The sequence below is a fragment of the Anabrus simplex genome, chromosome 1 (genome assembly GCF_040414725.1).
Source record: "Anabrus simplex isolate iqAnaSimp1 chromosome 1, ASM4041472v1, whole genome shotgun sequence".
Taxonomy (NCBI): Eukaryota; Metazoa; Arthropoda; class Insecta; order Orthoptera; family Tettigoniidae; genus Anabrus; species Anabrus simplex.
In genome coordinates this window covers 311976161-312002388 of record NC_090265.1, presented here as the reverse complement: position 1 = coordinate 312002388, position 26228 = coordinate 311976161, and the positions used below count along the sequence as shown (strand labels likewise).

The 26228-nt window shown below is 39.1% G+C and overlaps 1 protein-coding gene across 3 annotated transcripts in view; it reads left to right on the top strand.

Moving 5' to 3' along the window:
• Positions 1–1119: 1119 nt before the first annotated feature.
• Positions 1120–26228, top strand: part of LOC136864680 (protease inhibitors) — a 185330-nt gene continuing 160221 nt past the window's right edge. Inside the window, exons 1-3 of one of the 3 annotated variants that reach the window (XM_068231094.1) lie at positions 1120–1277; positions 13821–13931; positions 20783–20964. In XM_068231094.1, the coding sequence (XP_068087195.1) occupies positions 1199–1277; positions 13821–13931; positions 20783–20925 (333 nt within the window). In that variant the 5' untranslated portion in view covers positions 1120–1198 and the 3' untranslated portion in view covers positions 20926–20964. The remainder of the gene's footprint in view (positions 1278–13820; positions 13932–20782; positions 20965–26228) is intronic. The other 2 variants (XM_068231097.1, XM_068231099.1) reach the window with 2 other exon arrangements.

Here is a 26228-nt window from a genome sequence, read left to right as displayed (position 1 = left end):
TTTGTGCAATTGTAAAAGGTATTACTGTACAACGTATAGATTATATAACATATACTGTATTTGTCATTTTTTTAGTTTACGGATTATCCGGATTTTAGACAATCCGGATCAGTGTCGGTCCTAATCACTGCGGATAAACGAGGTTCTTGTGTACTCTACTTTGATTCATGTTTACTTTAAGGTGGTGGTGATTATTTTAAGAGGAAATACAACCATCCTCTTTATATAACACTTAACCGAGAAAAAAATAGAAGGGATCCGACATTGCAAAAACTGAAGGTATCGGCCAAGGAAATACAAGGGTCATAAAGGGCGTAAAAACGAAAGAGTCCATAGTCCTGGAATGCTCTAAAACCTTTAGGGTCGGAAAAGAACAAGATTTGACCAAGGGAGGTCAGATAGGATAGATGAAAGTGAGGAGCCGGCCACAAGTAAGTAGAAGCAATGTCAGGACTCAACTAAGACCCCCTTGGTCATCAATCCACGCTCCCAAGATTCCCTGGGGTCCCTTTTAGTAGCCACTTACGACAGAGAAGGGATGCCGTGGGTGTTATTCTACCGGTCCCATCCATAGGGAGATTGTTATGTATGTAAGACAAGGACAAGTGTCCCCAACTCTGCCAGTTAAAATAAATCGTCGTTTGGCATGCAAAACCCGCTATGTGAAATATTTCAGGCTAGAACTTTGGCCGATTTCTGTAATCTAAGGTTCAATGTTGTGCGAGTAATTTCAAAGAATTCTCACTCTTGATAATTTATGTGCTGCGGGTCAGTATTTATCCCTCAACATTGTCACGAAGCGGTTTTCCACGCGGAACGAAGACATCATTTTTATCTATCTATCTATCTATCTATCAATCTATCTATCTATCACTGAAAATTTGTTTAGTAAAAGAAAGTAGAGAGTAACATGTCAGTGGCCACCAATCCCGTCGTTAACTTAGCTTTTGTTGCGGGTTTCCCCTCAGTCAAGCAGAGTGTTTGTTTGTTTGTCCACTTAGCTTACTTAACATCTCCGCCGAAGTCAAAGTTCGAAGAAAAATCATGTTTGGTTTCCATTATCAGTGAAGGACATGATCGTGGTAGGGGAAACAAAGGGGAGGGGAAAGGGGAGTCTCATAAGATGACCCGGAGCTGCCTAAATCGTCGCAGACGCTTCAGATTACGCTAAAGTAGCCGTTCCTACAGCACTATCACCATGCAGAAGATCGTATTAGCCGCATTTGCCTTCTGTCTGCTCTTTGCATTCGTGGCTTGCCAAACGGCCTACCCAGAAGGTATGACTTCATTTCATTGTTTGTTTTATTTCAGCCAAATAAGGAATACCCGATATAACTGAAGTGTGCACAGGGAAATCCAACAGAGACCAAAAATCGACATGTTATATAAAAAGGGAAATACTTTCAAACTTTTTCTTGTCGAGTACTTTTTCTATTTCTCTGATACTCCAAAAACATTATATTCCGATTTATCCGCGTAAATGAGTACTTAAATGAACAATGTTTGGATTTGGTTGGTTTATCCCTTCGATTTTGTAGTAAATGAAATAAATGTTGGACTTTTGCGTTGCATAACACGTAAAAACATTGTATTATGTTAACAAACAGTATTTTAAGTCAAAAGACAGAAGATTACAACTATGATGGTTAATCGTTGTTAAGTGTTCGTGTATTACTTGGAGTTTAATTTCCCATTAATGTCCATGATCAAAGGGCGGAGAAATGGATGCCCAGTGATCTACGTTTCAACCTGAAGGGAGACCATAGCTATATGGTTTAACATTTTAGAAGTATATCAACAAAGTAGTATTGAATTTTGAAATAGAATGGGCCGTGTTGGTTATTACTGTGGTGAAGATGGACTCTACTGTTTTTTTTCCAATGCACCCTATTTCTTCAACTATCCATAACCTGATGTTTCTTGTATTTTCCCTGTATTACCACACTATTGGGCTACCATGTGAAGGTATTCTCAATTGACGCAATCTAAGCTGCCTTCATACCAATTTTGACGTTCCATTTTACGCTATCAATGACCGAGGAATGAATTTCTATTGGGTGATCTGTAGCTGAGCTTTAATGAATTTTGTAGGGTTAACATGTGTCAGCAGAGATTTTTTTATTGTGACGTCGTATGACACTGGAGTGTTCATAGGGCATTTTTACTACCCTTTAAAACTACGACTACGTCTGACGAATTTGACCCACGATCTTCGGATTAGGATGCCAACACTCTGTCATTGACCCTCAGTAAGAGCTGTCTCCTGTAACGATTTCACTTGTTGAAACAGCTGACTTGTTCCAATAACTAATTTCATTTCTTGTACTCTGTTCCTATTTTGCATGTACCGTCAATTGAATGATATTCCCATTAGTGATTAACCCTCCTGCCTAGTGGAGTTGTACAGACAGGTTGGAGAAAATATGTGAGTGACTTTTTCTTTTTATCATGAGTTAAACCCATGTTCATTTGTAATCCATTAGAAGACAAAGGCACGAAATGACGTGAATAGTCTATGTAAGGTTTTCATTGAAAGGTTATAACTAATTTAGATGCTTATGCTGATTTAAGAGGTAAAATGCGAGATTATCAAACGCTTGTTGTGCCTGTAAAGAGAGAGAAATGGGTGTTCTCTTAAAATTAGTTCTATCACAAACTTAACTTAACTTAAAACTAGGTGAAATAGTATCAGTTTAGAGATGGAACAACAAAATTAGAACACGAACTGAAACAAATTTGACAGCAGTGAAGAATTTAAATGAAGTGTAAGTCAGAACGAATATTAAAACTGTTATAGTCTTGAAAAGGACCTGCCTGGCCGAGGTTGTTTGGACTTGCTGGGTTCATTCGAAAGGACGTAGGTTCTGTTCTCCGTCAGGAAGTTTCAATCAGCCTGCACCAGAAATGAGCACCAGATTGATACCTGGGAACAACAGTCCTCAGACGTAGACCTCTATCGTACTCCTTAGAGCCGAGGTTTCTAATACTGAAAGGCTTTACCTTACACTCCTCCAAGGACCTTAATTGCCTTTACGGAAACGGTATATCTTTTACCGATGCCCTGAAAGGGGAATGCAGCGAGTACACGTCTAAGGCTAAAGTGATGTCATTAGGGAAGAAACCGACGAGGATTGATTGAATGTCGAGTAAGGTAAACAAAACGTCAACAGATTGATCATACGATGTGTATTCTTCAAGAATGGAAGTACTGTGTAGTAAGTGAAATCGAATTAGGCCTAAGGTGTGACAAAACTCATCCAGTAAGCTTGCAGTTGCGATTAACGGAAAGAAGTGAGCTCCCAGACGAAATTAATCTTAGTTTCTATACGGTAGCGAAAGTTGGATTCTGCATATTTTACTCACATCTAGAAATAACGGACATGAAATATGCAAGAATTATTGCGAGTACTAAAAGCTGCGAGCGATGACAGGAAAGTATGTAGAATGAGGAGAGAGAGGCTAACTTCTATGGAAAGGGTGACACTGTGCCTATAAAAAGACTTCATTGGTATAGTTATGTGAGAAGAATGGAGGAAATAGTAGACTCGACCAAGGAGGGTAGAAGCAGGAACTAGTTTTTAATGATTCAAAGGTTAAAAAGTAGTAGAAGTAATCGAGGCCAGAGAGTTAGTTGCAAAATGAGGATTATGGAAGCGTTTAGTTAATCCACAGTGCTTTGATGACTGCTGAGTGACGGATATATCCATCTATTACGAAAATATATATACAGTATGTATGTATGTTATAGTCCCTGTCCTATACTTACGAATGTTACACTTAGTACAAGTTACTTGTATTGTGAAGTTACTAAATTTGTTGTAATAGGCAGTCCTATAGAAAGCAAGACCCGTGTTGCAGGGGTAGCGAACCTACCTCTTACTCGGAGGTACCGGGTTCAATTTCCGACCAGGCCTGAGATTCTTACCGGGATCTGAGGGCTGTTCTGAGGTTCATTCAGGCTACGTGATTATAATTGAGTAACTATCTAACGGTGAGATAACGGCTCCTGTCCAGGAAGCCGGGAATAACGGCCGAAAGGGTTCGTCGTACCGACTACGCGACACCTCGTAATCTACAGGCTTTCGGGCTGAACAGCAGACGCTTGGTAGGCCAAGGACTTTCGCGACTCTTGCACCATGGGTGTTTTTAATCGTAGAGAAAAGAGCTTGTGATTACTCTTTTTTTAAATTGTTCTACGTCGCACTAATAAGAGGTATGTTGGTGACAAAGGGATACTACCGTGATATTATTTTTTCTCATTTGAAAATGGAAACCCCGGAGAGCCATCTTCAAGGCTGCCGACATTGGGGTTTGAACCCACCACGTTCCGGATGCAAGCTTACAGCTTCGTTCCTCAAACCACCTAGCCAACTCACTCGGTGTGTTTTTATTCATTTCATTTGATGAACGTTAAGGTTGCTTGAAGATGTGAAGATGATATTACAGGTTTTCGTATCAGATACAATGTTTTTTAATGCTGTTTGTTCATAGAAATATATTTTGCTCCTACTTTGCACCATATGTTATGAACCTGCATGTATTTGGAAATTGCGGAAGTGTAAAGTGCTGAATGTGAGGAAAGGAACGTTAAGGACGACACAAACACCCAGTCCCCAGGCCAGGGATATTAATCATTTACCATTAAAAACCACTGACCGGGCCAGGAATCGAACCCGGATCGTGGGGTGACAGGCGGACGCGTTGCCCCCTACACTTTGGGTCCGAACAGATGCAATGTTACTATCTAGAGGTATTTAAACAATATATTGTATTACTATATTTGAAAACTGAATACATGTAGAATTAGTCAATTCCACACTTTGACTATCGAACTAAAATTCAGTGTAGTTAAAGACCAAGAGAAAATCTAAATAATTTTAGTTGTGAGAACTTCCTCATCAATTTCCATCATTTTTACAAAAAATCCATCACTGGAAGCGTTTTGCACCCCATAAATATTTAAAAGCAAAAGCGAAAAGAGCATTTGCATACCTTTTTACTCTTTAAATCTCAACGGCACAGACAGGTTTTAAGTCCACGATGGGTTAGGAAACGGATAGGACAAGGAATGTAGTCACCGTGGCCTTAAAAAGTTTATTTCAGCCGGGCTGAGTAGTTCAGGTGGTAGAGCTCATCTGAGCTCGAATTGGTGAATTAGATCTCGGCTCGTTCCGGTCGTATTGGAAGGTGCTAAAACGCCAGCCTCTTGTCAGTAGATTTATTTGCACGCTAAAGAACTCTCGTCATACAACATTCCGGCTCCTCGTCGTCTCCGAACACCGTAAACGTAGTTAGTGGCACGTAAAAAATCTAAAGCATTACATTTAATTCATTCTCGCATATTGTAATTGAAAGCCACTACAGTCCGTTCTCTTTACGACGCGACTAACCAGGGAATTTGAGTTGAATCCATTCATAAAGAATGCATAGTCAGTTAGAAAATTTAAAGAAATTAATCCATAGTGTTGTGTGTTCTCGCATGTAAGAAAATGTATCTGCGAGGTCGTCTTACAATACCATGCACTCATTCCTTTTATTGAGCGACTATACGTAGGGCTTGAAAGAGTAGATTTTTTGTTCGTATCACAGGTTTCTTTTAAGACTAAGATAGGTAATATTTCTTGTAAAAAGATTCAGTTGTGGTCTATTGCTGCACGAAAACATACAAGTCTTCGATGAAGCTACGTTCGGAAAGGGGTATGACTGGAAATATGGTAGCATGACTATCTTAGTTTTTGCCTGTTATCAGATGAGAAATGAATCACAAAAAAAAATATGCAGGGCTGGTGGCGGTAGGTATTGAACCCACCGTCTCCCGAATGTAAGCTTACAGCCTCACGACACCTGCCGAGTATTAACTCAGCCGGTAGTAATGAATTTTAGAGCTGAGGTTCTCATCCTTTGAGAGACTGCTGTCCGATAAATTATTTTCTATAAGACAAGGGTATCGTCTTAACAAATTTACCGTTAAATGCGTTTCCACTTGTAAGTCCATACAGTTTTCTAACATAAGTATTATACAATAGAGTATAGGCTCCGAAGAGGCCTGGTGCAGGTTTTTCGAGGTGACGCCGTATCGGCGACCTACGCGTAAGTCAGGATTCAACCCTACCTATGATGAATTATAATGCCGGAGACAGCACAAATACCCAACCCTCGAGCTAAAAGAATTAACTAAATAAAGTTAAAATCCACGACCCACCCGGGAATCGAGCACGGGACCCCTTGGGCGAAAGTCTAGCATGCTAACCAGTTAGCCAGGGAGTCGCAAAGTAATAATTATATATATATATATCCTAAACTTAGAAAATATTATTGCGCTGCGAAAACGATGTGACATGGTGACAAAAAAAATAAATTTTGTAGGTGAAAATCAAAACCAAAATGTCCAAAAATATCGTTTTTAGGAGACAGATTAGAACGTTTGCAGGTAACATATACTTCAGATAAGTAAACTCAGTTTGTGTTAAATGCATGTTTGATTAAGCATTTAAAATTACTACAATGTGTTCCAAAATTAGTACACAATATGTCTCATGTATATTTGTTTACGCACAGTATTACTAATGCATCACATGGTTGCTAAATGTCATGAATGTAATAACGCTATCATGAAATTAAAATGTCAGTGAACGTTTCCTGCCAAAAGTTTTATATCTCTACACTTATTGTTTCACTTTTCACTTTATTTTTGGTTGGTTGTGTGGCTCGATTGAGTAGTTCATTTCCTGAGCATAAGATAGTTTCAGAGAACAGAGCGGGATAGAATTAAAGGAATCAAAATGCTATCCTCTTGTGAACAATCAGAAAATGTGCACTGGCTTGTGGCAGACGTCACTAGTGACTGGTAGAAAAGATGATATTCTGGATCAATGAAGTGGGAGGATACTCAACAAATTCTTCTTCTTTTCGGTATTAATATGAAGAGGCCCATATAGGTCTGTGTAATAGACCGCAAAACCCTGCTTACCTCGTCGCAGGTCAAGCACACACAATGTCACTTCGTGGTGTAAGTAAATTTTGAACTGTAGCCTATAATCCCAACTTTAGAAGTGTAGGTATCTAATCCATTAAGGCAGTAATATTTTCCAGAAATATATTGTAGGCTCTGTTACTATTGCATCCCGCCAATGTACGGCTGGCGAAACCTAGTATTTAGCGTGCACTAAGTCTTCTCGTATAGGCTAGAACAAATTTGTTACTTTCATTGACCTGCCTTAGTCTCAAACTGGCCTTGACAATACGAAAGCGATTGCGGTTCGGACGATGCTAATTACGTCATTCCTATGCAGCTAGTCCCTTTTATGAATGATGCGAAAATATCGTTCATAGGGTCAGTTGATGCACGCGTTTCAGTGTACTTGACACATTGATATGTAATAGCAATTCCATGCTCGGCGAGAAAAGCAAATGGGCAATACGTGGACAGCAACAAGCCTAATTAATCTCGAATAACGATGATTTATCGTATACTGTATTTTTGCAGGCTTCCTCGTCTAGTGTAAATCAATGGTATCATTATAACGTTGCTTCTTTAACGATCTGTAATAACTCGAAAATTTCTCTCAAACGTATTTAGGGGCTTGATGTTAAAATTCGATTTAAATTTAAATTTAGCCTACAGAAAAACAAATGTGTGAAATCAGTACCAGACTCAAAGTACCGTGGTCGTCACTCAGTAATCGCGTGGAAGAGACAGTGGTGATTATTATTAGCCAGTCTTACCTTCATTATACTCGGAATAAGGGAGAGGCCACGTATTGTTACCGCACTATGCAGATGACCTAGCGGGGGTGGGGGTGGGGGTGGAACAGACTGCCTGAAATCCATTGCTGGACTCACGTGTAAGCTGTATCATCGCGGGTGGCCGTTCAGTTTCAACACGTTAGGCCTACATTATTAGTTAAGAGTTAATAATCAATGAAGGTGGAAGTTAACGTAGATCTCACCTTTCGTCAAAGCAGCTGTTGAAAATTATATCCGTCGTTCTCGATACAAATGTTGCATATGCGTAAAAAAATTCTAGAACATTCATTGTATCTCCGCCTCTGAAATTTTACTCATCATTCGTCTCATTTCTTTCTCCAGGGCTTCAAGAGTATGTACATTGTTCTTATAGACATTTCGTTTCAAAGATCCACACTAATAAAAATCACAGGCACATAGATCGCAGGAACGAGGGGACCAAAGTCCGCGAATTATTCGCCCATCGAACACTTATTTGATACCCTATGTGTCCATTGGCGCGACATCACCGGCTAAAGTGCCAGTAACTTTTCGCTGCTGCTCCCTGTACGAAGCTGTCTGACACTTCCGAAGAACGAAGTCACCGGTTAAAGAATGTGAGCAGCGGTCGCTTGGTAGGCCATGGCCCTTCGGCCCTGTTTCGCTATGGGGTTTAGGTTTTTAGGGAGTTTTTCATTTTCGCACCCTTCTTGGCACTTGTCTTACTTTGCCCGATACATTCATTTTTCGATACCTTACATTCTTCCCCTCTGATTAATATTAATAGAGAATGGCTGCCCTGTTGCAGTCCCTATTAAAACAGTAATCACCACCAACAAATTATCCTTCATTGTTTTCAACACTTATTGATTTGTATTGACCTTTACCACAATGTCTTGGCTGGAGAAAGAACCGCTATCACAAAATATCGTCATCATCATCATCAGCGCTCTGGAGTCTTTTTGAAGTTATTTAGCGACAGAATTTCGAAGATAGCTACTAGAGACGTCATCATATCTTAGATAAAATTCTGACGAATTTTAATTTATGACTTGATAAATTTGGTGAGCGAAGTAGTCAATACTATATAGAATTGCGCTTTGTGTAATAGCGTGGGCGCTTCATGCTGTATATTAATCTACGCATTCTAAGTAACGGCATCTGAGAGTGCATGATTCATTCATACGTGTGCAGCATGAGTTCATATTATTTTCAGAAAGCTACATGAGACCGTCCGTCCTACCCGCTCACGTCCTGTAATGGAACGGAGATAGGTAGTTTTAATTTCTCTGTGATGAGATTCATGCGTTGATGACAACGTTAGGATTACTTTTCATTCTATTATTTCGAAAGCATTTACTATTCAACTGCTCCAGTTATTCTAATGTAATTTCAAATGAATAATCGAAAAATTAATCCAATGGAAAAAATCGAACAATCAAAAAGAGAAATAATCGAATAAGCAATTATTTTGTCTTTGATTATCCCATTATATGAATCTCTGAATGTTGAAACTAAATTAGTGAATTAACAGTCGTAATCTTTAAAATAAAGTTCCTTATTTATGAAAATGCCGTCTTCTGGCCGCATATTAGAACTAATCCCCAGTGCTACCAATTGACAATTTCTTTTAACTAGCAGCAAGAAATATTCCTATAATTTTATGTCTTCCGTCTCGATGGATACAAACGTGTTAGCATTTGGTCTAAGGGGTCCAGGGGGTCCCGGTTTCAAATCCCGGCCGGGATTTTAACCTTCATTTGTTAATTCCCATGACTCGGGGACTGGGTGTTTGTGCCGTCTTCAGCGTTAGACTTAATGGATTGGAAAATATTCGTATTTCTATTTTTCGTAAGAGTTCATCTATTCGCTTATTTCAGTCGATTATCCACCCGACAAACGTATGCGAATAAATTTAGTCATAACGCATCCGAATATTCTACGCGATATAACTGAATGATATTTAAAATTCATTCGAATATTTGATTATTCGATTATTTAAATAACCACATGTAAGTTATTCTATTATTAAAAGCATTCGATTATCCCATCACTAGTAGTGGGGATTTATCCATTCAAAGAAGAACTTTCCCTGCTTGTGAGTTTTGAGACTGGCACAGCTAGATAAACCTGCTCTTACTAATCCTCTTCTTGGAATTCGTGAATATTGATACTCGTGAGTTTTGAGACTCGTAAGTTCGGAGATGTCACGCTCCCAAGTCTTGTATGTGTATGTTTAGTCCTCAGCCCGAAGGCTGGTTGGATCCTCAACAGTTCCGCCATCAGCTGTCATAGATGGCCTAGGCATCACTGAAGAGGCGTACTAGAGAAATGAGAAGTGAGGTAGTTTCCCGTTGCTTTCCCCACTGAGCCAGAAGTTGCTATTACATATCAGTCTGCCAAGCCCACTGAAATGCATGCACCAACTGACCCTATGAGCAATATTTTCACACCATTCATAGCAGGGACTGGCTGCAGAAGGAATGGCATTACTAGCATCACTCATACCTCAGTCACTTTCATTTTGTCAAAGCCAAGGATAAAGCTGAGACAGATCAATGAAAGTAACAAAATTGCTCTAGCCCATACCAGAAGACATAGTGCACTGTAAACACTAGGTCCCGCCAGCAAAGGCACCTCCCAAGTCTTCTCAACCCAAATTTTGCAACATTTTTGTAACGCTACTCTTTTTTCGGAATTCGCCCAGAACAAATCGATCTGCTTTTCTTTGGATTTGTTTCCAGTTCTCGAATCAAGTAATCCTGGTAAGGGTCCCATACACTGAAACTATACTGTAGTTGTGGTCTTATATGCCATCTTCCTTACATATTTACTACAGTCCCTAAATGCCCTCATACCATGTTCAGAGGTTTGTATCCTTTACTTACAACCCCGTTTATGTGATTTCCCCAGTGAAGATCTTTCCTTATATTAACAACTGAATAAATACCGTGATCCCCACAACAAACTTTAACTCCATCGACGCAGTAATGATACTACCGTTTGTCCAAGGAGAACCCAGTGATTAAAAAAAATGTAAGTAATAATTAGGGCCCGGATTTTTAGGTTTTAAACTATTTTATTCCTTGCTAGTTAACTGCAGTATTTTAACTTACTTATCCATTTCATTACCAATGGAGTAAATTACTCGAATCTTGTAAAACCTAAAAATAACTAAATAAGACGTTAAAACCTAAAAAAACTAAATGGGCTATTCAAGACACTATTACGTTATTTTGAAATATAAGTACCAAATATTAATGAAATTGAATGATTTTTTTAAATAAACATTATTCAAGACTTTTTGAAATGACTTCATGGTTTGGAACTGAAAGTGGTTTGTAAGTATAACTAATACGAGCGAAATAACGTAATACGATACTATTCCACTAGGGTACAGCACAAATCAAGAGACAACCCTCTGGCGTTCACTGACCTGTATCTAGCAGGTACAAGCCCGCCTAACTTGCCAGCTTCAGTGCATCTCTCATTGTGTACGGTCGACTACCGCCAGCTACGGCGCTGTTCACTGTTTAGCTTTATACACATTATTATGCGACAGACTAAAATTAATTTTCCCTATAAATCAATTTATTATTGAAGGCAGTTTAAGAAGCTTACGCATATCAGAAGTAGCGATGCCTAAAGGCAAGTCATCTCGAAGTTGGTTGATTCGCCAGTGGATTGGTAACGATCCGGACTTTACTACAGATGGCAAAATTATATTTTGTCAAGTCTGCCAAAAGCAGGTAAGGAATTATTTAGCATACCACCAATAAAAAAATACCCATTACTATAATGAAAAGTAAGTTTTTTTTGCTATTTGCTTTACGTCGCACCGACACAGATATGTCTTACTGCGACGATGGGATAGGAAAGGCCTAGGAACTGGAAGGAAGCGGCCGTGGCCTTAATTAAGGTACAGCCCCGGCATTTGCCTTGTGTGAAAATGGGAAACCACGGAAAACCATCTTCAGGGCTGCCGACAGTGGGGTTCGAACCCACTATCCCCCGATTACTGGATGCTGGCCGCACTTAAGTGACTGTAGCTATCGAGCTCGGTAATATCCGTTTATGTGAAGCGCTGGTTTCGGCAAACGTGCCGTGGAATACGCTGACCATAGCTTGCACCGTCCGAGATGCTCTTCGCATTCTTTGGCCAAGAGAAAAACAGGATGGCAAGTTTTTACTTCTTTTGAGTGATAGTGCGGCATATATGGCCAAAGCTGGTGAAGTATTGAAGAGTTTCTGCCCTAACATGCTGCGTGTAACTTGCATAGGACATGGCTTACACAGATTGGCTGAAGAGGTTAGAAATAATTTTCCATGAGTAAACAGTATTGTTTCTTCTGTGAGAAAGGTGTTTCTTAAAGCTCCTAGCTGCATTCTCACATTCAAGGAAATGTTGCCTCAAACTCCTCTTCCTCCCAAACCCATAATCACTAGTTCGTGGACATGGCTCAATGCAGCCCTATACAATGCCAAACACTTTGAAGACATTAAAAATGTTATAAATTCCTTTGATGTCGATGATGCACTCTGCATAGTGTAGGCTAAAACAGCTCTCACGAACAAGAACGCTCTTTCACTTGCCTTCATTAGGGCACACTTTGCTGATCTTCCTGCAGCTATTGGGCGTGTTGAGTCGGCATCATTGCCATTAAAAGATTCAGTAGAAGTTGTGGACTCCATTTCGAAGAAGGAAATACCAGGACCAGTGGGTGAAGCCTATTCACTCAAGCTCACCAAAATTCTACAGTGTAACCCTGGATTTTCAGCAATGAACAGTGTGTCTGCAATACTTCAGGGAGAAGAAATTGCTGGCGAGATACCATGGGGACCGAGAGATATTGCTTCAATGAAGCTTGCTCCAAGGACTTCTTGTTGTGTGGAGCGTACATTTTCCTGCTATAAGAATATTTTGAGAGATAACAGAAAAAGTTTTACTCTGAAAAATCTGGAAATGTATTTAGTTGCACAATGTAACAGCAAGTGAAAACTGTGTTCTGTGCTTCTGAAAATGTTTCTTGATGCATTGGAAGTGATAAAAATTTAACCTACATGAACCGTTCATTGTTTTTGCGCATAAATATTTTGTGTTATTTTTAATTTCAGTTAGTATGATGTGTTTGAAATGCTTTCACTAAGCCATTCTGTCCCATATTTGGAAATGAGTGGTATAGTTTTGTACTAGAGAGGCGTGAAGGTTACAATAAAGTACAAAATTTTTGAATGAATAGTATAACTTTAGTTATGATTGAAATGATCATTAAAAACTATTTCAGGAAGATAAAACCTAAAAAAAACTATTTTGAGCTATTAGAAAAACTAAAACGTGATTTTAAGAACCTAAAAATCCGGGCCCTAGTAATAATACAACAGTTCAACCTTATACCGTCCGCCGTACTTCTTATCCTATTGTCAATTACGATAATTTACCATGGTCAGAACTGTCTATTAAACCTACCTTAAAGGTAGCAAGATATCGGTTTCAGCAGGTTCTTTCTGCCCTCCTGTAAAGTTAGTGAAATGTCACTTTACACCTCTCATGTGCAGATATTAAGTTAATCACCACTGGGTGTGGTCAGTGCTGGGAGCACTGATTAGGACGCAGACATTTAGGTTTAGATAAGGTATTTTTAAATATTACGTATTTAATATATATATTAAAAAGATCATCCAGATGTACAGATAAAGTAGGGAAATTCTCGAAAAAGCGGGGAGTTTGAACTGAAAATCTACTTCTCTGAAGCTCTTGCGCCACTCAGCTTACTGAGCTGTATGTGTCTGAATTACGCTACAGAGTGAAGTTTGGATTTCCCAGTAGGCTGGGAGAATATGCAGCCTACCTTGTTATATGTGTGGCCGGGTCTCGTGCAGAAATCCAAGAAATCCAAGTTACAGTACAATAAACATTGTTTACAACTGAATTTGCTTTCTTTTTTTTAAAATGTACCAACATTTATATAGTATTTCATGAACTTTCCTAGGATGGGGACATTCGATGTTGAGAGTGAGGTTAATATAACCTTGATTATTTTCTGAACTATCAGAAATAACTAAGTTAACAAATCATTGTTCATATTTGATTCCAGGCCCCTGTGAGTCCGGCACAGTGAAGACTGTGCATTGTAATACGTGCACTTGTACAAATGATGGAAAACGATACGTGTGCACGAGAAAGATGTGCGAAAAAAGTAAACGAGGTAAGTGTATATTCCCTGACAATGAGATTTGGTCCTCTGAATATGATTATTCAACTCAGTTTTTAGAATGGAGTCTAAAATTATAAACAAATATAGACAATAGTAATTAAATGTGGTTTAGTGACGTAAAGCGTGGTTGATAGTATCTGATCAGGATGGTAAATGATGATTTGAATTATTTGTGTACTTATATAAAGCAGTGACTACAGAAGAGTAGGTACCTGGTGCAGTAAACCAGAATTTGAAAATAGGACTTTTGTTCATCTGAAATATAAAATTATGTACGATGGTTGTTTCATAAGTTGTACATTCCGAATATATAGGAGCACAGTGAGTATAGTACACACGTTTCAAAACACGTGTCTTTGCCACCGACTAATGGCATCTGTGTACTTTTGTGGTTAATTACCAACACATGAAGAAGTTAGTTTGCTACTAGCTGTGCTCCAAGATGTATATAAGGAAAGCTGAACAGTGGCCATATGTGAAAACTGAAGTCTCGGTGCAGTAATGAATGTCAGTGACAGGTGGGGTCAAAATTAGTATTGACTTGTCAAACGTCTCCAACCTTCAAACACAGATTTGTAGCACCTGTTACACTGTCTCAGAGTGGAGGTTCGTTTTCATTCACACAAAGATGTGAGTGGTCGTTATTGGAAAGTGCTTCAAAGGAGACAAGCGTTAGAATGTGAAGGAAGTATCCATCCATACGCGTATTTCTGTCTTGACACGGTTCAAATTATACCGTTATACAGGATTTGCATATGTTCAGGATTTGTACGCCTAATAAAATAATGACTTATAATTATATAACTTTAGATTACCCAGTATAAAGTCTATGCACGTTAGGCTGTCGGTGGAGATGTACGGTTTTCGTCGCGTTTCTTCCAATGTTCTGAAGTCGACTTATTTCCTTGGAAACGGATATATGTTATTTGGTAATATTAGCAGATGAAGTTGTAGTTCGGTGTCAAAGTGACTAATTCTTCACTGCAGGTTGATGGGAAAAATATTGAAAGTTATGTGTTAACCGGGTTGAATATTAGTGTTCCCAGTCAGGATCAGGGATATGTATAAACTGTTGTATAACGTGATGTGTTCTTCCAACAGAAGTACCCCTCTGGTGAAGTTCTCCAGATTTAGATACCTGGGTTTTCACATGACAGCTGATGTTGACTCGCCATTGTATGCCAAACAAGTGTTAATGCTGGCATGCGGTCAAAAGTGTATTCGGTTACCAGAAGATTCCTCAGTACCTAAAACCCAAGGTTTACCGCACGGTCATTCACCCAGTAGTACTCTGTACGGCGGAATGTTGGCCTGTGACGAAGAGACATCAGCAGACCCTTGCCTTTATATGATGAAAATAAGGATGCTAACGTGATAGCTGTGTGCTTCTTTACAATTGGCTTTCGTCGCACCGACATGGATAGACCTCATGGCGATGATGGAATAGGAAAATACCGGGACTGGAAAGCAAGCGGACGTGGCCCCAGCATTTGCCTGGTGCGAAAATGGGAATCTTCGGAAAACACACTTCAGGGCTGTCGACAGTGGAGTTCGAACCAACTGTCTCCCGAATGCAAGCTCACAGGTGCGTGCCCGTAACTGCACGGCCAGCTTTCTCGCTCATAGCTGTGTGTTACACAACCGTAACACTCAAGTAATTAGGAGGTCAAGAATGTCCTCAAGGTAACTCCAATACCAGCCAAGACGAGAGAGGTGAGACTGTGCCTGTATGAACATATGGCCAGAGCTGACGAAGACTCAATTGCGAAACGAGCACTTGAATGTAGCTTTGGTGGACAGCGACTCCAAGGATAAAGAAGCATATGGATTGTCTACGGGAGTATGTGCTATACGCAGGAGCCCACCCATCTGACACTGAACACCGGTGAAGTGGAGAGCAAGTTATAGAAAGGTGTCCTTTCAGCCTGACGGGAATAGAACCAGTGAAGGAGAAGCGCTCTACAGTAGCAGCTCAGTTCAACGAGCATAATACAATAGTTTATCTCCCGAATGTACACTTCATCAGAAACCCAGCACAATTTCGTTCAGGTTATCAGACAGAAAGTGGTAGCAGCAGCTGAGCACACTCTGGTTCAGATTAAAAAGCAGAAGGTGGGATGTTCCTACTACAGCATAACTGCAGCACTGATCTTCAGAATGATGTGTTTTTCCAACAGAATTACTTCTGAAAGCATACTGAAGAATATACGGAGCATCTACCAGTTCGGATCACTGAGCACAAGGTGATATTATGTCTTTCTACAGATTAACTTCTCAACACGTACTGTGGAAGCTATCGAGCATGTTCCATTTTAGGCCACTGAGCACGAGGTGATTCTTCAGATATGATAACTCGTAATCGTACTCTGCAAACGTAACTGAACATCTTCCTCAAGAGGGCATATGATCTACATATTAGGTACTTTTAAAGAAAAATCATCTTCGTCATCATCACCTTCATCATGTTCCTCAGGATATGCTATAATATCTGTGCGGATCAGGATGTATTCATGGGTCTTTATTCGGCGACGCATCACAAGGCTTCGTCATCAGCTAGCCTACAATATACATTAAGTGTCTTGGCCTGATTTACTATTACACGAGATAATGAACAGGTGAATACAATTATTTTTGACATCATGTGTCACCATAAAATTTAATGTCTAGTTTATTCCATGAGTAGTGTCCGATAAGTTGACTATTGTTACTGTACAATCTGTAAGATGGCCTCCGACACATATCTGCTTAACATTTGTTTAATAGGTTTCACAGATAGTTCAATATTTGGAGTGTTTCTTCAGTATTGCAGGGCTTAATATTTGTTAAATTTCACTCAAAACTAAACAATTCGTACATGATCGTTTAAACTGCTTGACAATTAAGTTACAAATGTCGGCTAATCGTCTGAATGCACATATACTGTAGACAGTGGTTCGGAAAAGCACATTCTTGAGGGTTAATGTGAGCTATGATTTGTAGGTGTATTTAAGTGTAATCTTCTAGCTGCGACAGAATTGTTATATATTATAGAAATAGAAAAGTGCTATTTTGTATCAATTCTCAAGCAATCTGTGACAGTGAACTAACTTATGGTAAGGCATGGGCACATTGCTGTTCGCTGACCCGGCTCAGTCCACGATAGTACCACTTTACTGTAGTTAATGTCCACTTAGAGGCTTATTTGAAACTGAAACTATAAGCCATTTCTAGGATAAAGTGGTTACCCATTAAAATTATACTTATCTATCATCTCTAAAAAGATTGTTTTTCTTGTGTTGTAAGTTTAAACCATACGCACGCTTCTTGCTGGTATCCATCTCCACTTTTACGAAATTCGTTTCTGCAGGAGCAGCAGAGAAATGACCAGGGGCTGCACAAGGTGGAAGCGTAAAAGTTGCTCTGATACTGTCTTTACAATCTTTTGGTAGATGTTAGAAATACGAGTACCTGTCAGTGCCTTCCAAATTCACTTAACTTATGATTAATTGAACCGTTAGTTAACATAGAACATAGGTTGGTCAAATGTTTCTATTTTAACATATTGTATTGTTAAATAACTTTACAGTTCTTAAACAATATGTGTTAGTTGTGAATTTAATAGACATTGATGAAGCTAACTCATCATCAAATATTGTGGATGGTGGTATTTTCCTTTAATGAATATATCGGTATCTTTGTCCAGGAAAGTAGTTACTAAGTGGAACATATTTGCTTATATTTTGACTCTGTATGTTAGATTGGGTTTCATGGCGTAGAGGAGTATGAGTTTATACTTTAGAATTATTTTGCAGGTAAAGTATGATCCTTTACAGAATATTTATTGAATGTGTCACCTACGAGACGTCAGGTCTTTGTTGTACGGTGTTTCTGGAGATATTTTTCATTTCGTATTTTAAATGAGTAGATAGTCAAACCCAAACAAATAATGCTCGTTAGGTACATCAGGTGACATTCGGTGTCAACGAAAAACGTCATTTTGGTTCTGAGTGAAAAATGAAATGTTGTTTAAAGTATAATCTTATATGTCCAATCGCGGCCAGTCTCCAGTATTCGGGAGATAGTAGGTTCGAACCCCACTGTCGGCAGCCCTGAAAATAATTTTCCGTGGTTTCCCATTTTCACACCAGACAAATGATGGGGCTGTACCTTAATTAAGGCCACGGCCACTTCCTTCCCACTACTAGCCCTTCCCTATCCCATCGTCGCCATAAGACCTATCTGTGTCGGTGCGACGTAAAGCAACTAGCAAAAAAAGAAGATACAGTGACCTCATACTATTTTAGTGCGATATTCCATTATTGACGGTGGCAGTACAGTAAGAGAAATAGTAAGTATTTCCAGTTGGGGCTGAGTGAGTCTGCTGTATGACGGTTGTGTGAAGGCAGTGAGATCACGCATGTCAGGCGAGCATGATGCAGTTAAGAAGTGTGACGAAATGTGGAAGAGTGGGACAGGTAATTTTGCATGGATCATTCGGTGTGCTCTTTATTGTTTTAGACTTCATCCAACACTGGTTGTGAGGAAACCCCGTAACCGCAGTACTTATACAGTTCCGCGCGGAATAGCAGTCATGATGTTTGCTCAGAACGGCTTGATATTTATGTTCTCATATCAGCAACACAGTAATGCCTACCATATTCGATTAGGATAGTCAGTATCGTACAAGAATTGATGGACGAAATTCTGTCAGAGAACGAAGAATACCTTTAATTCAACTCATTTATGGTAGTTAATGAGTGGTAAAACAAGAATGTTTCCCAAACAAAAGAGCAATCAACAGATAATTATTACCGAAACACATTCGGTATAATAGATTTACGTCCCACTTGCCATACCAGCCCATGTCCTACTGACGTCAACGTCGCCTGACTTGCCTGGTCTCGCTGCCCCCACACTCCTGTCATACAACAGCCTCACTCAGCCTCTTGTTGTACTGTCACCGTCAGTAAATATCCTTGAACGAAATATCGCACCAGGCTGATATTGAGTCCGCTGTGTCAAGTGGGCATATAAAATTACACTTCAACCCTAGAGCGGTCGGGTAAAGAACGTAACGTAAACGGTCAGGCTGGGTCTGGTAGACCCAATAAAAAAAAAGAAATTATCTACACCTTTTTTAGCGATTCACTTTCACAAACAAAATAGAATTGAAAAACTGCCATAATATCAATACCATGAAAACATTGCTTAGAATCCTTGTCTCCATAACAAATTTAAAAATAACATCTGAAAAATTACTATAACATTTAGCGATAAAAACGCACGTTGATAAGAAAATTTGTGGCAAACAGTATGTACTTAATATATCTGTCTGTTAACACCATTTCATAAAAAATGAACTCAATTATTCTCAATACGCCGGCCATTTCTTTCTATTTCACATATTCAAATCCATCCACTCGATGCTGCCATATTCAAAACTTCATGGAAACCATGAAGCTATTGTTTATTGAAGACTTAAACACTCAAGAAGCTTTGAAACTTAAACCACAGAAAATAAAATTATCAGCCGGTTGGATAGATTAGGTACGTCAATGATTGGGCTGAGCCTGAAAGACCCGCTGCTACTTCGAGCAAGTGTCAGAGAAAGACTAACTGATGAATTTCCTAGATGGGAACTGCAATGCATTCCTATGACCATTACGGGAAGTTACAGATACGACCACCTTTCTGAATGCTGAGGCCTTGGGGTAATAGCAAAATTTCATACTGCTGGGTTATTTGTTTGAACTGACTCTACCTACATATTACAAAAAGGAAATTGAAAATATATTCCGAAACACTAGAGGAAAGTCGCGTGATGACTCTTATGTGACACATCTCTTATAATTTACAATAATTTCATTAGAAACATTGAATTAGGGAAATGACGCACGGTTTATAGCTCCAGTGAGCGCCTCTCTAATGAAATAAATAACTAAAAGTAAATTACAATTGAATATTTAAAATTACGGTATGGGTATTTTAAAAGATACGTTAAAATATATTCGTTTCTATGGGAATTCAATCACATAACGTTGCCACTGGTACGGAAATTAAAAAGTGTTTTCTTCAGATAACCTACCTCGTTCTCTCTTACCGGCAATTAATTTATCTGAAAAATCTTGAGATTTTTTAATTTCTTCAATCATCTGGCAGCAGTCACAACGGTTCCCTACCATTCAATTTCTATTAACATTTACAGTTTTAATCAAGTTTATCACGAATATGTACATTGCGAATAACTCGTAAATAGCACAATCATTCGCATATTTGTGCCCCTCTGTAGTATAAAGTTTACACTCTGCTATATAATAAAAAGTGATACTTGAATATTTTAAGTAAAATATCCGGTCCGATACGAACTGGAACTGTTTACTTAATAGAATGTTACATAACTACAGTTTCAAATATTTACAATGTTTGATAGGAAACGCATTTCTTTGGGTCCTTAATTCGGATAATTGCTATACTGTACTTTGAACGTAATTGATTAGGAATATTATTTCTCCTTTGTTGAAAGTAGGGTAAACATAAGGGGTTGTTAGATATCGCAGAAGTGTGAAGTGCTGAAAATATATTATGGTGCCGAAGAACCCCATCACTAAATCTGCCGTAGGGTGTCTGAGCCCCGGAACACCCACGTAGTAGCGCCTAAGAATTAGGGAATATTTGACCTTTGTGTAGACGTACATGAAATATACTGCCATCCTTTGAAAATAAAGATATACGCACTACAGTCAAATAATAATGATAGTACAAAATCATGAGTGTATTCAAATTGTTTGTAAATTGCTTATTTTGTTATTTCTAGTATTCCTACTATCCTTTACTAAATGTTGACTCCTTAATATATATTCCAGATGCCGAAAGCGTTGATTCATGTAAACCATACGAATCGTTTACTCATCCCGATGGCTGCAACACGTGTACATGTCCCGCAAGTGGCAACAAATCGCATGCAGCATGCACACAGATGCTCTGTGAGACAATACAATTACACTAACACAACAATCATGCTTCCCGGAGTAATGGTTACATCCAGGTAAGTCATTGTGTATCAAGGTATCATATCCCCGGTTACGATTCTCATTTCCCTTCAGTGTCACCCTTCTTTCTTCTTTCTTCTTGGTGAGTTGTTTGTTGTACACGAACGGGTGCATATATAGACAAACACGAAAAGTCAGTCCCTCAGCCAGTTAAATTAACCAGAAGTAAAAAAAATTCTGGACTCCGCAGGAAGTTGACCCAGGATCCTCTCAGCCGAAGGTCAATACGGTGGCCATTTAGCCAAGGACCCGGATTACTTTCCAGAATCATTATAATATATTTCAGAAAATATGTCCGAGAAATAGCTTTCTCGTTGTGACAGGCTTACTGTTTGAACAGTCCACTTGTGTACGTTCAGTCCTCGGCCCGAAGGCTGGTTCGATCCTTAAAAAGTTAAAGGCGGCCCAGAGAAGGAATTAACACCAGATTGATGGCTCTGTCAATCTGAAGACAGTTCGCCTTCCTCATTTCTATTCATTGCACTGAACGACAACTCGCACTCCCGTGTAGAAACAGGATTTCTATGAATAACTTGCAGTAATGTCTCGACATCTTTGTTCATGTCAGTCGTTTTCTTCTTATTATTATATAGCTTTTCTCCCGTTCTTTTGGGGTCGCGGGTACGAACCGTATCGCACAGGTTGATTTGGTCCTGTTTTACAGCTGGATACTCTTCCTGACGCCAACCCTACCTGGAGGGATGTAATCACTATTGCGTGTTTATGTGGTGGTTAGTAGTGTAGTGTGTTGTATGAACATGAAGAGGAAAGTGCTGGTAAAAACACAGACACCCAGTCCCCGAGCTAGATGAATTAATCAGGCGTGAATAAAATCCCCGACCCGGCCGGGGATCGAATTTGGGCACCTCTGAACCGAATGCCTCAACGCTGGTTTGTTTTTCGTGTCAGTGAATTCCTTGAACGCGTTAATGTGTTTTTCCTTCTCCTATATTTGGAAGATAACTCACAAGTTAATCTACGGTCTTCTTTTTACAATATGCTTTATGTCGCATTAACACAGATAGGCCTTATGGCGACGATGACATAGGAAAGGGCTAGGAGTGGGAACGAAGCTGCCGTGTCCTCAATGAAGGTATAGACCTATCATTTGCCTGGTGTGAAAGTGGGAAACCACGGAAAACTATCTTCAGAGTTGCCGACAGTGGGTTCGTATCCACAATCTCCCGAATGCAAGCACACAGTTGCGTGCCCCTAAACGCATGGACAACTCACTCGGTTAATCTATTATCACCATGTATTATCCTGATTGTCACTAGACATAGTGTAGTTACAATCTTAATATCCCCAAATAAAACTTCTAATTTGTGGTCAACCTTGACTACTCAACTAAAAATTATAAAAATTCTATAGGTTTTATGTTTAGCTAACTACTGTCGCGGCTTTCTGAGACACCTATGTGGTAAAGTATTGTCCTTCAGGAACTCTTTAACGTGCCAATAAATCTGCCGATACGAGGCTGGAGTATTTGAGCACCTTCGAATACCACCAGAGTGAGTCTGGATCGAACCACATAACTTTAACTTACGACAGGGCACTATTCTTTAGCAAAACAACGAGAGGTTTGGAAAACAATTAAGACTTCCAAATTAACAGACACAAAATATTAACGTTCCATGAAAAACAGAGGGATTATTTATCCGATCATGAGTTTATTGGTGTTTTAACCAATAATGCGTTCAAGCTATACAGCTAAGATGATGAAGCTAGGTCTGGTTAGTCGGTGAATATTCACCGTACTTGCTTTCGGTTCAGAGGGCCCTAGGTTCAATTTCCGGATGGGTCGGGGATATTAATTGATTGTGGTTAATTCCTCTTGCTCGGGGACTGGGTGTTTGTTTTCGTCTTAAAACGCGTACCTTCATCAAGGTACAACACGCCACACTAACAAGCACAAGAGAAACACGCAATAGATGATACATCCCGTCACGGAGTTTCGGCGTCAGGAAGGGTATCGGCTGTAAAACGGGGCCAAATTCATACCAAGTACCTACATTAATAAGCTCACTGCGGTTTGGCTTAGAAGGAGAAGAAGTGTGGTAAATTTACTCTTCCGACTGTCAGACGGTACGAAGGGAAGATCAAACTCCAATGGGACGATGACAGTGATTAATGTTTCAGGCTTCATTTATTTTGTGGACTTTTGATATGTAGACATGCACTTTTAACTTTAGGCTAAATTCAATCGTGTAACTTTAAACAGATTTTAAAATAAATATTCTAATACTTTTGTTCAGCACGCATGGCGGCCATGATCATTAAGGCGTTGAAGTCTAAAGGGTCTGACAGCGTGGTTAGCCGGTTCGAGTTCCGTTGGTCGAAAATGTTTTCACCATCAGAATGTTGGCCGGCAGGGCAATGATGGTGGTGGCATGCAATTTCTAATCATTGAATTGATTGCCAAAAGCCTAGAATAAATTCCAAACCTCTCAGCAGTGCTGAAATGAAATGAAATGAAATGAAATGAAATGAAATGAAATGGATTAAGGCTTTTAGTGCCGGGAGGGTCCAAGGACATGTTCGGCTTGCCAGGTGCAGGTCTTTTGATTTGACGCCCGTATGTGACCTACGCGTCGTGATGACTATGAACTGATGATGAAGACAACACATACACCCAGGTTCCGTGTCAGCGAAATTAACCAATGATGGTAACGATTCCTGGCTCCGGGTCCCCTGTGACCAAAGACCAGCACGCTAAACATTTAGCCATGGAGCCAGACTCTGCATTACTCATATGGAGGGAGGGAATATGACTCTGTTGATGGTGATTCTTCCGTCGGATGGTGACGTAAGCCTTGAACAGAACCATTGCTGCTATTCGAGAGACGTAGGCTATGTGCCGGCACTGGATTTTACCCTTTCCCTTCCTACTATCATATATCACGTCACTCATTTCATCTTATTAACTCCCCTGATGAGGTTGACTTCAGGAATGGCATCCAGTGATAAAAATCCGCTACGGCAGATTCATATCACCTCATACCCGACCCTGTAGAGAAACGGGACAAGGGTAGGACAAACAACAAACATTATAATACGTTTGTACAATATTGATTTCTGGCTTTTTAGCATTGTTCTCCAATTGAATTAATGAAAGGAAAACTTTGAACTAATTTTGCTCGTTCTAATATAGGATGTAAAGAACATACTGTATTTTAAAATGACTCTGCTGGCTTACTTAGTAATTTTTTTAGATTGATTTTGTAATTAGAATTCTGTATGAAATAATAAAAGCTGTTACCAGGCATACGTTTTATTAAATATTATTTACTCCAATAGGCATTTCGTAAATTTTTATCACAGTCAAGTGGTGAAAACAGTGACATATAATTGTCGCTCTACCTGATACACAATTGTTTTCAAATAATATTATACTTGTGCATTTAGAAGTAGGAGCTATGCGCATCGTGAATTAATTACATCTATATTGAGTCAACTACAGGTGTGTGCGTCTCAAAAATATACAGTTGTTGCTAGAGATAAATTTAATTTTTTTTACTGTTATCGTTGAGAATGTGTTGAGGATCAATTAATTGAGGTCTGTAAATTTTTTTGGAGTTTAGAAAATGTTCGGTTTTATCTCTCGTCGATATGTGTGTAAAATAGTGAGAGAACTCTCTATATTAGGTACTTCACGGCCTGTGTTATGTACTGTACCAGAAGTGCCGACAGTTGGTCTTGAAATCTGATGTCAAATCCTCTTCCAGTTTATACAACATGAAGACAATCACAGTTTTTACAGGTGATTTTATATTCATCAGTTTGTTTAAATTTATCTGGTGTATTGACTGAGAGTAGCAGGAACTGACCCAGGTTGTTATGGTTGAGAAGATGATTATACTTCGGTTTCGAGGGCTCTGGCTGTTCGGTATGTTGCTCTCCTAATTGATGGTATGCTGTGGACTTGCATGTCTTGTTTTAGGTGTTTAGTTTCTGCATTGGTTTTTCTATTGTTTCTTGCTGGTCTTTCTAAGTATTCTATCCGTCAAATGTAGATTGTATCCATTTTTGTGGTCATTAGTTTTATGAATTGAATTTCTCTAGTCATATTTTATTGAAGTAATGGTAGTTTTAATGCTCCATGAAGCACAGCTCGAAATGTTGCCATTTTTTGTGAGGTTGGGTGACGTGAGGTGTTATGTAGCGTATGGTAGTAGTGATCACTATTGTTTTTTCATGTAAATGTTGAATTTGTGATTCTAACTTGTGATTGTGATGGCGAGGTCCATGAAGTTAAATGATCTGTTGGTTTCATGTTTTATTTTGTGTGTGATGTTATAGTTCTTCTTTATTGCCTTCCGAAAACCGAAAAAGTAGTTAGCGGGACGTGAATCCAATAGCATTCTTCTTTATTCTCATTGAAAAGGAATGTGGTGCCATCAGCATATCTGTGATAATGTATTACCATATTTACGAGTGGATGCCCTGAAGTAAGTAATAAATAATTTGTTCTCTAGGTCAGTGATGAAAATGTCTGCCAGGTACCCTATCAAGCTAGAACCCATCACTAAACCATCTTGCTGCTGGTAGATTTTATTGTCACATTTAAAATAATTATATAACAGGACAAGTTTAAGGAGGTCTATGCTTTATGAAAATTTCGGGTGTGGCACTTTTTGTGCTAGTGAAGGTTGTTGTTTATAATTTATAATGTGGGTTTTATTTGAATATTGGTGTAAATGTTGACAATATCCAGGAAGGCCAGTCTTGCATCTTTGGAAACACTAATACACGTTACAGCTTGAGGAAATTCAATATAATTTTTTATTGTTCTGTCATGTTCCATTTTATAGGACATTCTGAAATTGACATTATTAAATTGTGTAACAGATTCTTCTGTCACTTATAAGCTGCGACATTCCTAGAATTTTATGTTGAGATTGCATTATTGGCGTTTGTGGATTAATATCAATTATATATTTTGTCTCTTTTACTGTAATAATGAAGGCCTTTTTCAATTTGTCCTTTATCTGTTTCTGGAAAGAGTGAGTTGGTCCGATTTTATTTCTGTAATATTATTTTGTGTTAAAAATGAGGAGATTTCGTAATATATTCTTCTCTAGATAATGATGATCACAGATAAATTTCGTTTATCTTCGTAACTATACTGAAATTAAGGTGTCATAAATTTTCTTTTATTATCTGAACACTTTCAAATACTACCGGAATGAGCCGGGATTGAACCGGCAAACTTCGGCTCACAAGGCCAGCGCTCTACATCTGAGACACATATCCAGGCAGG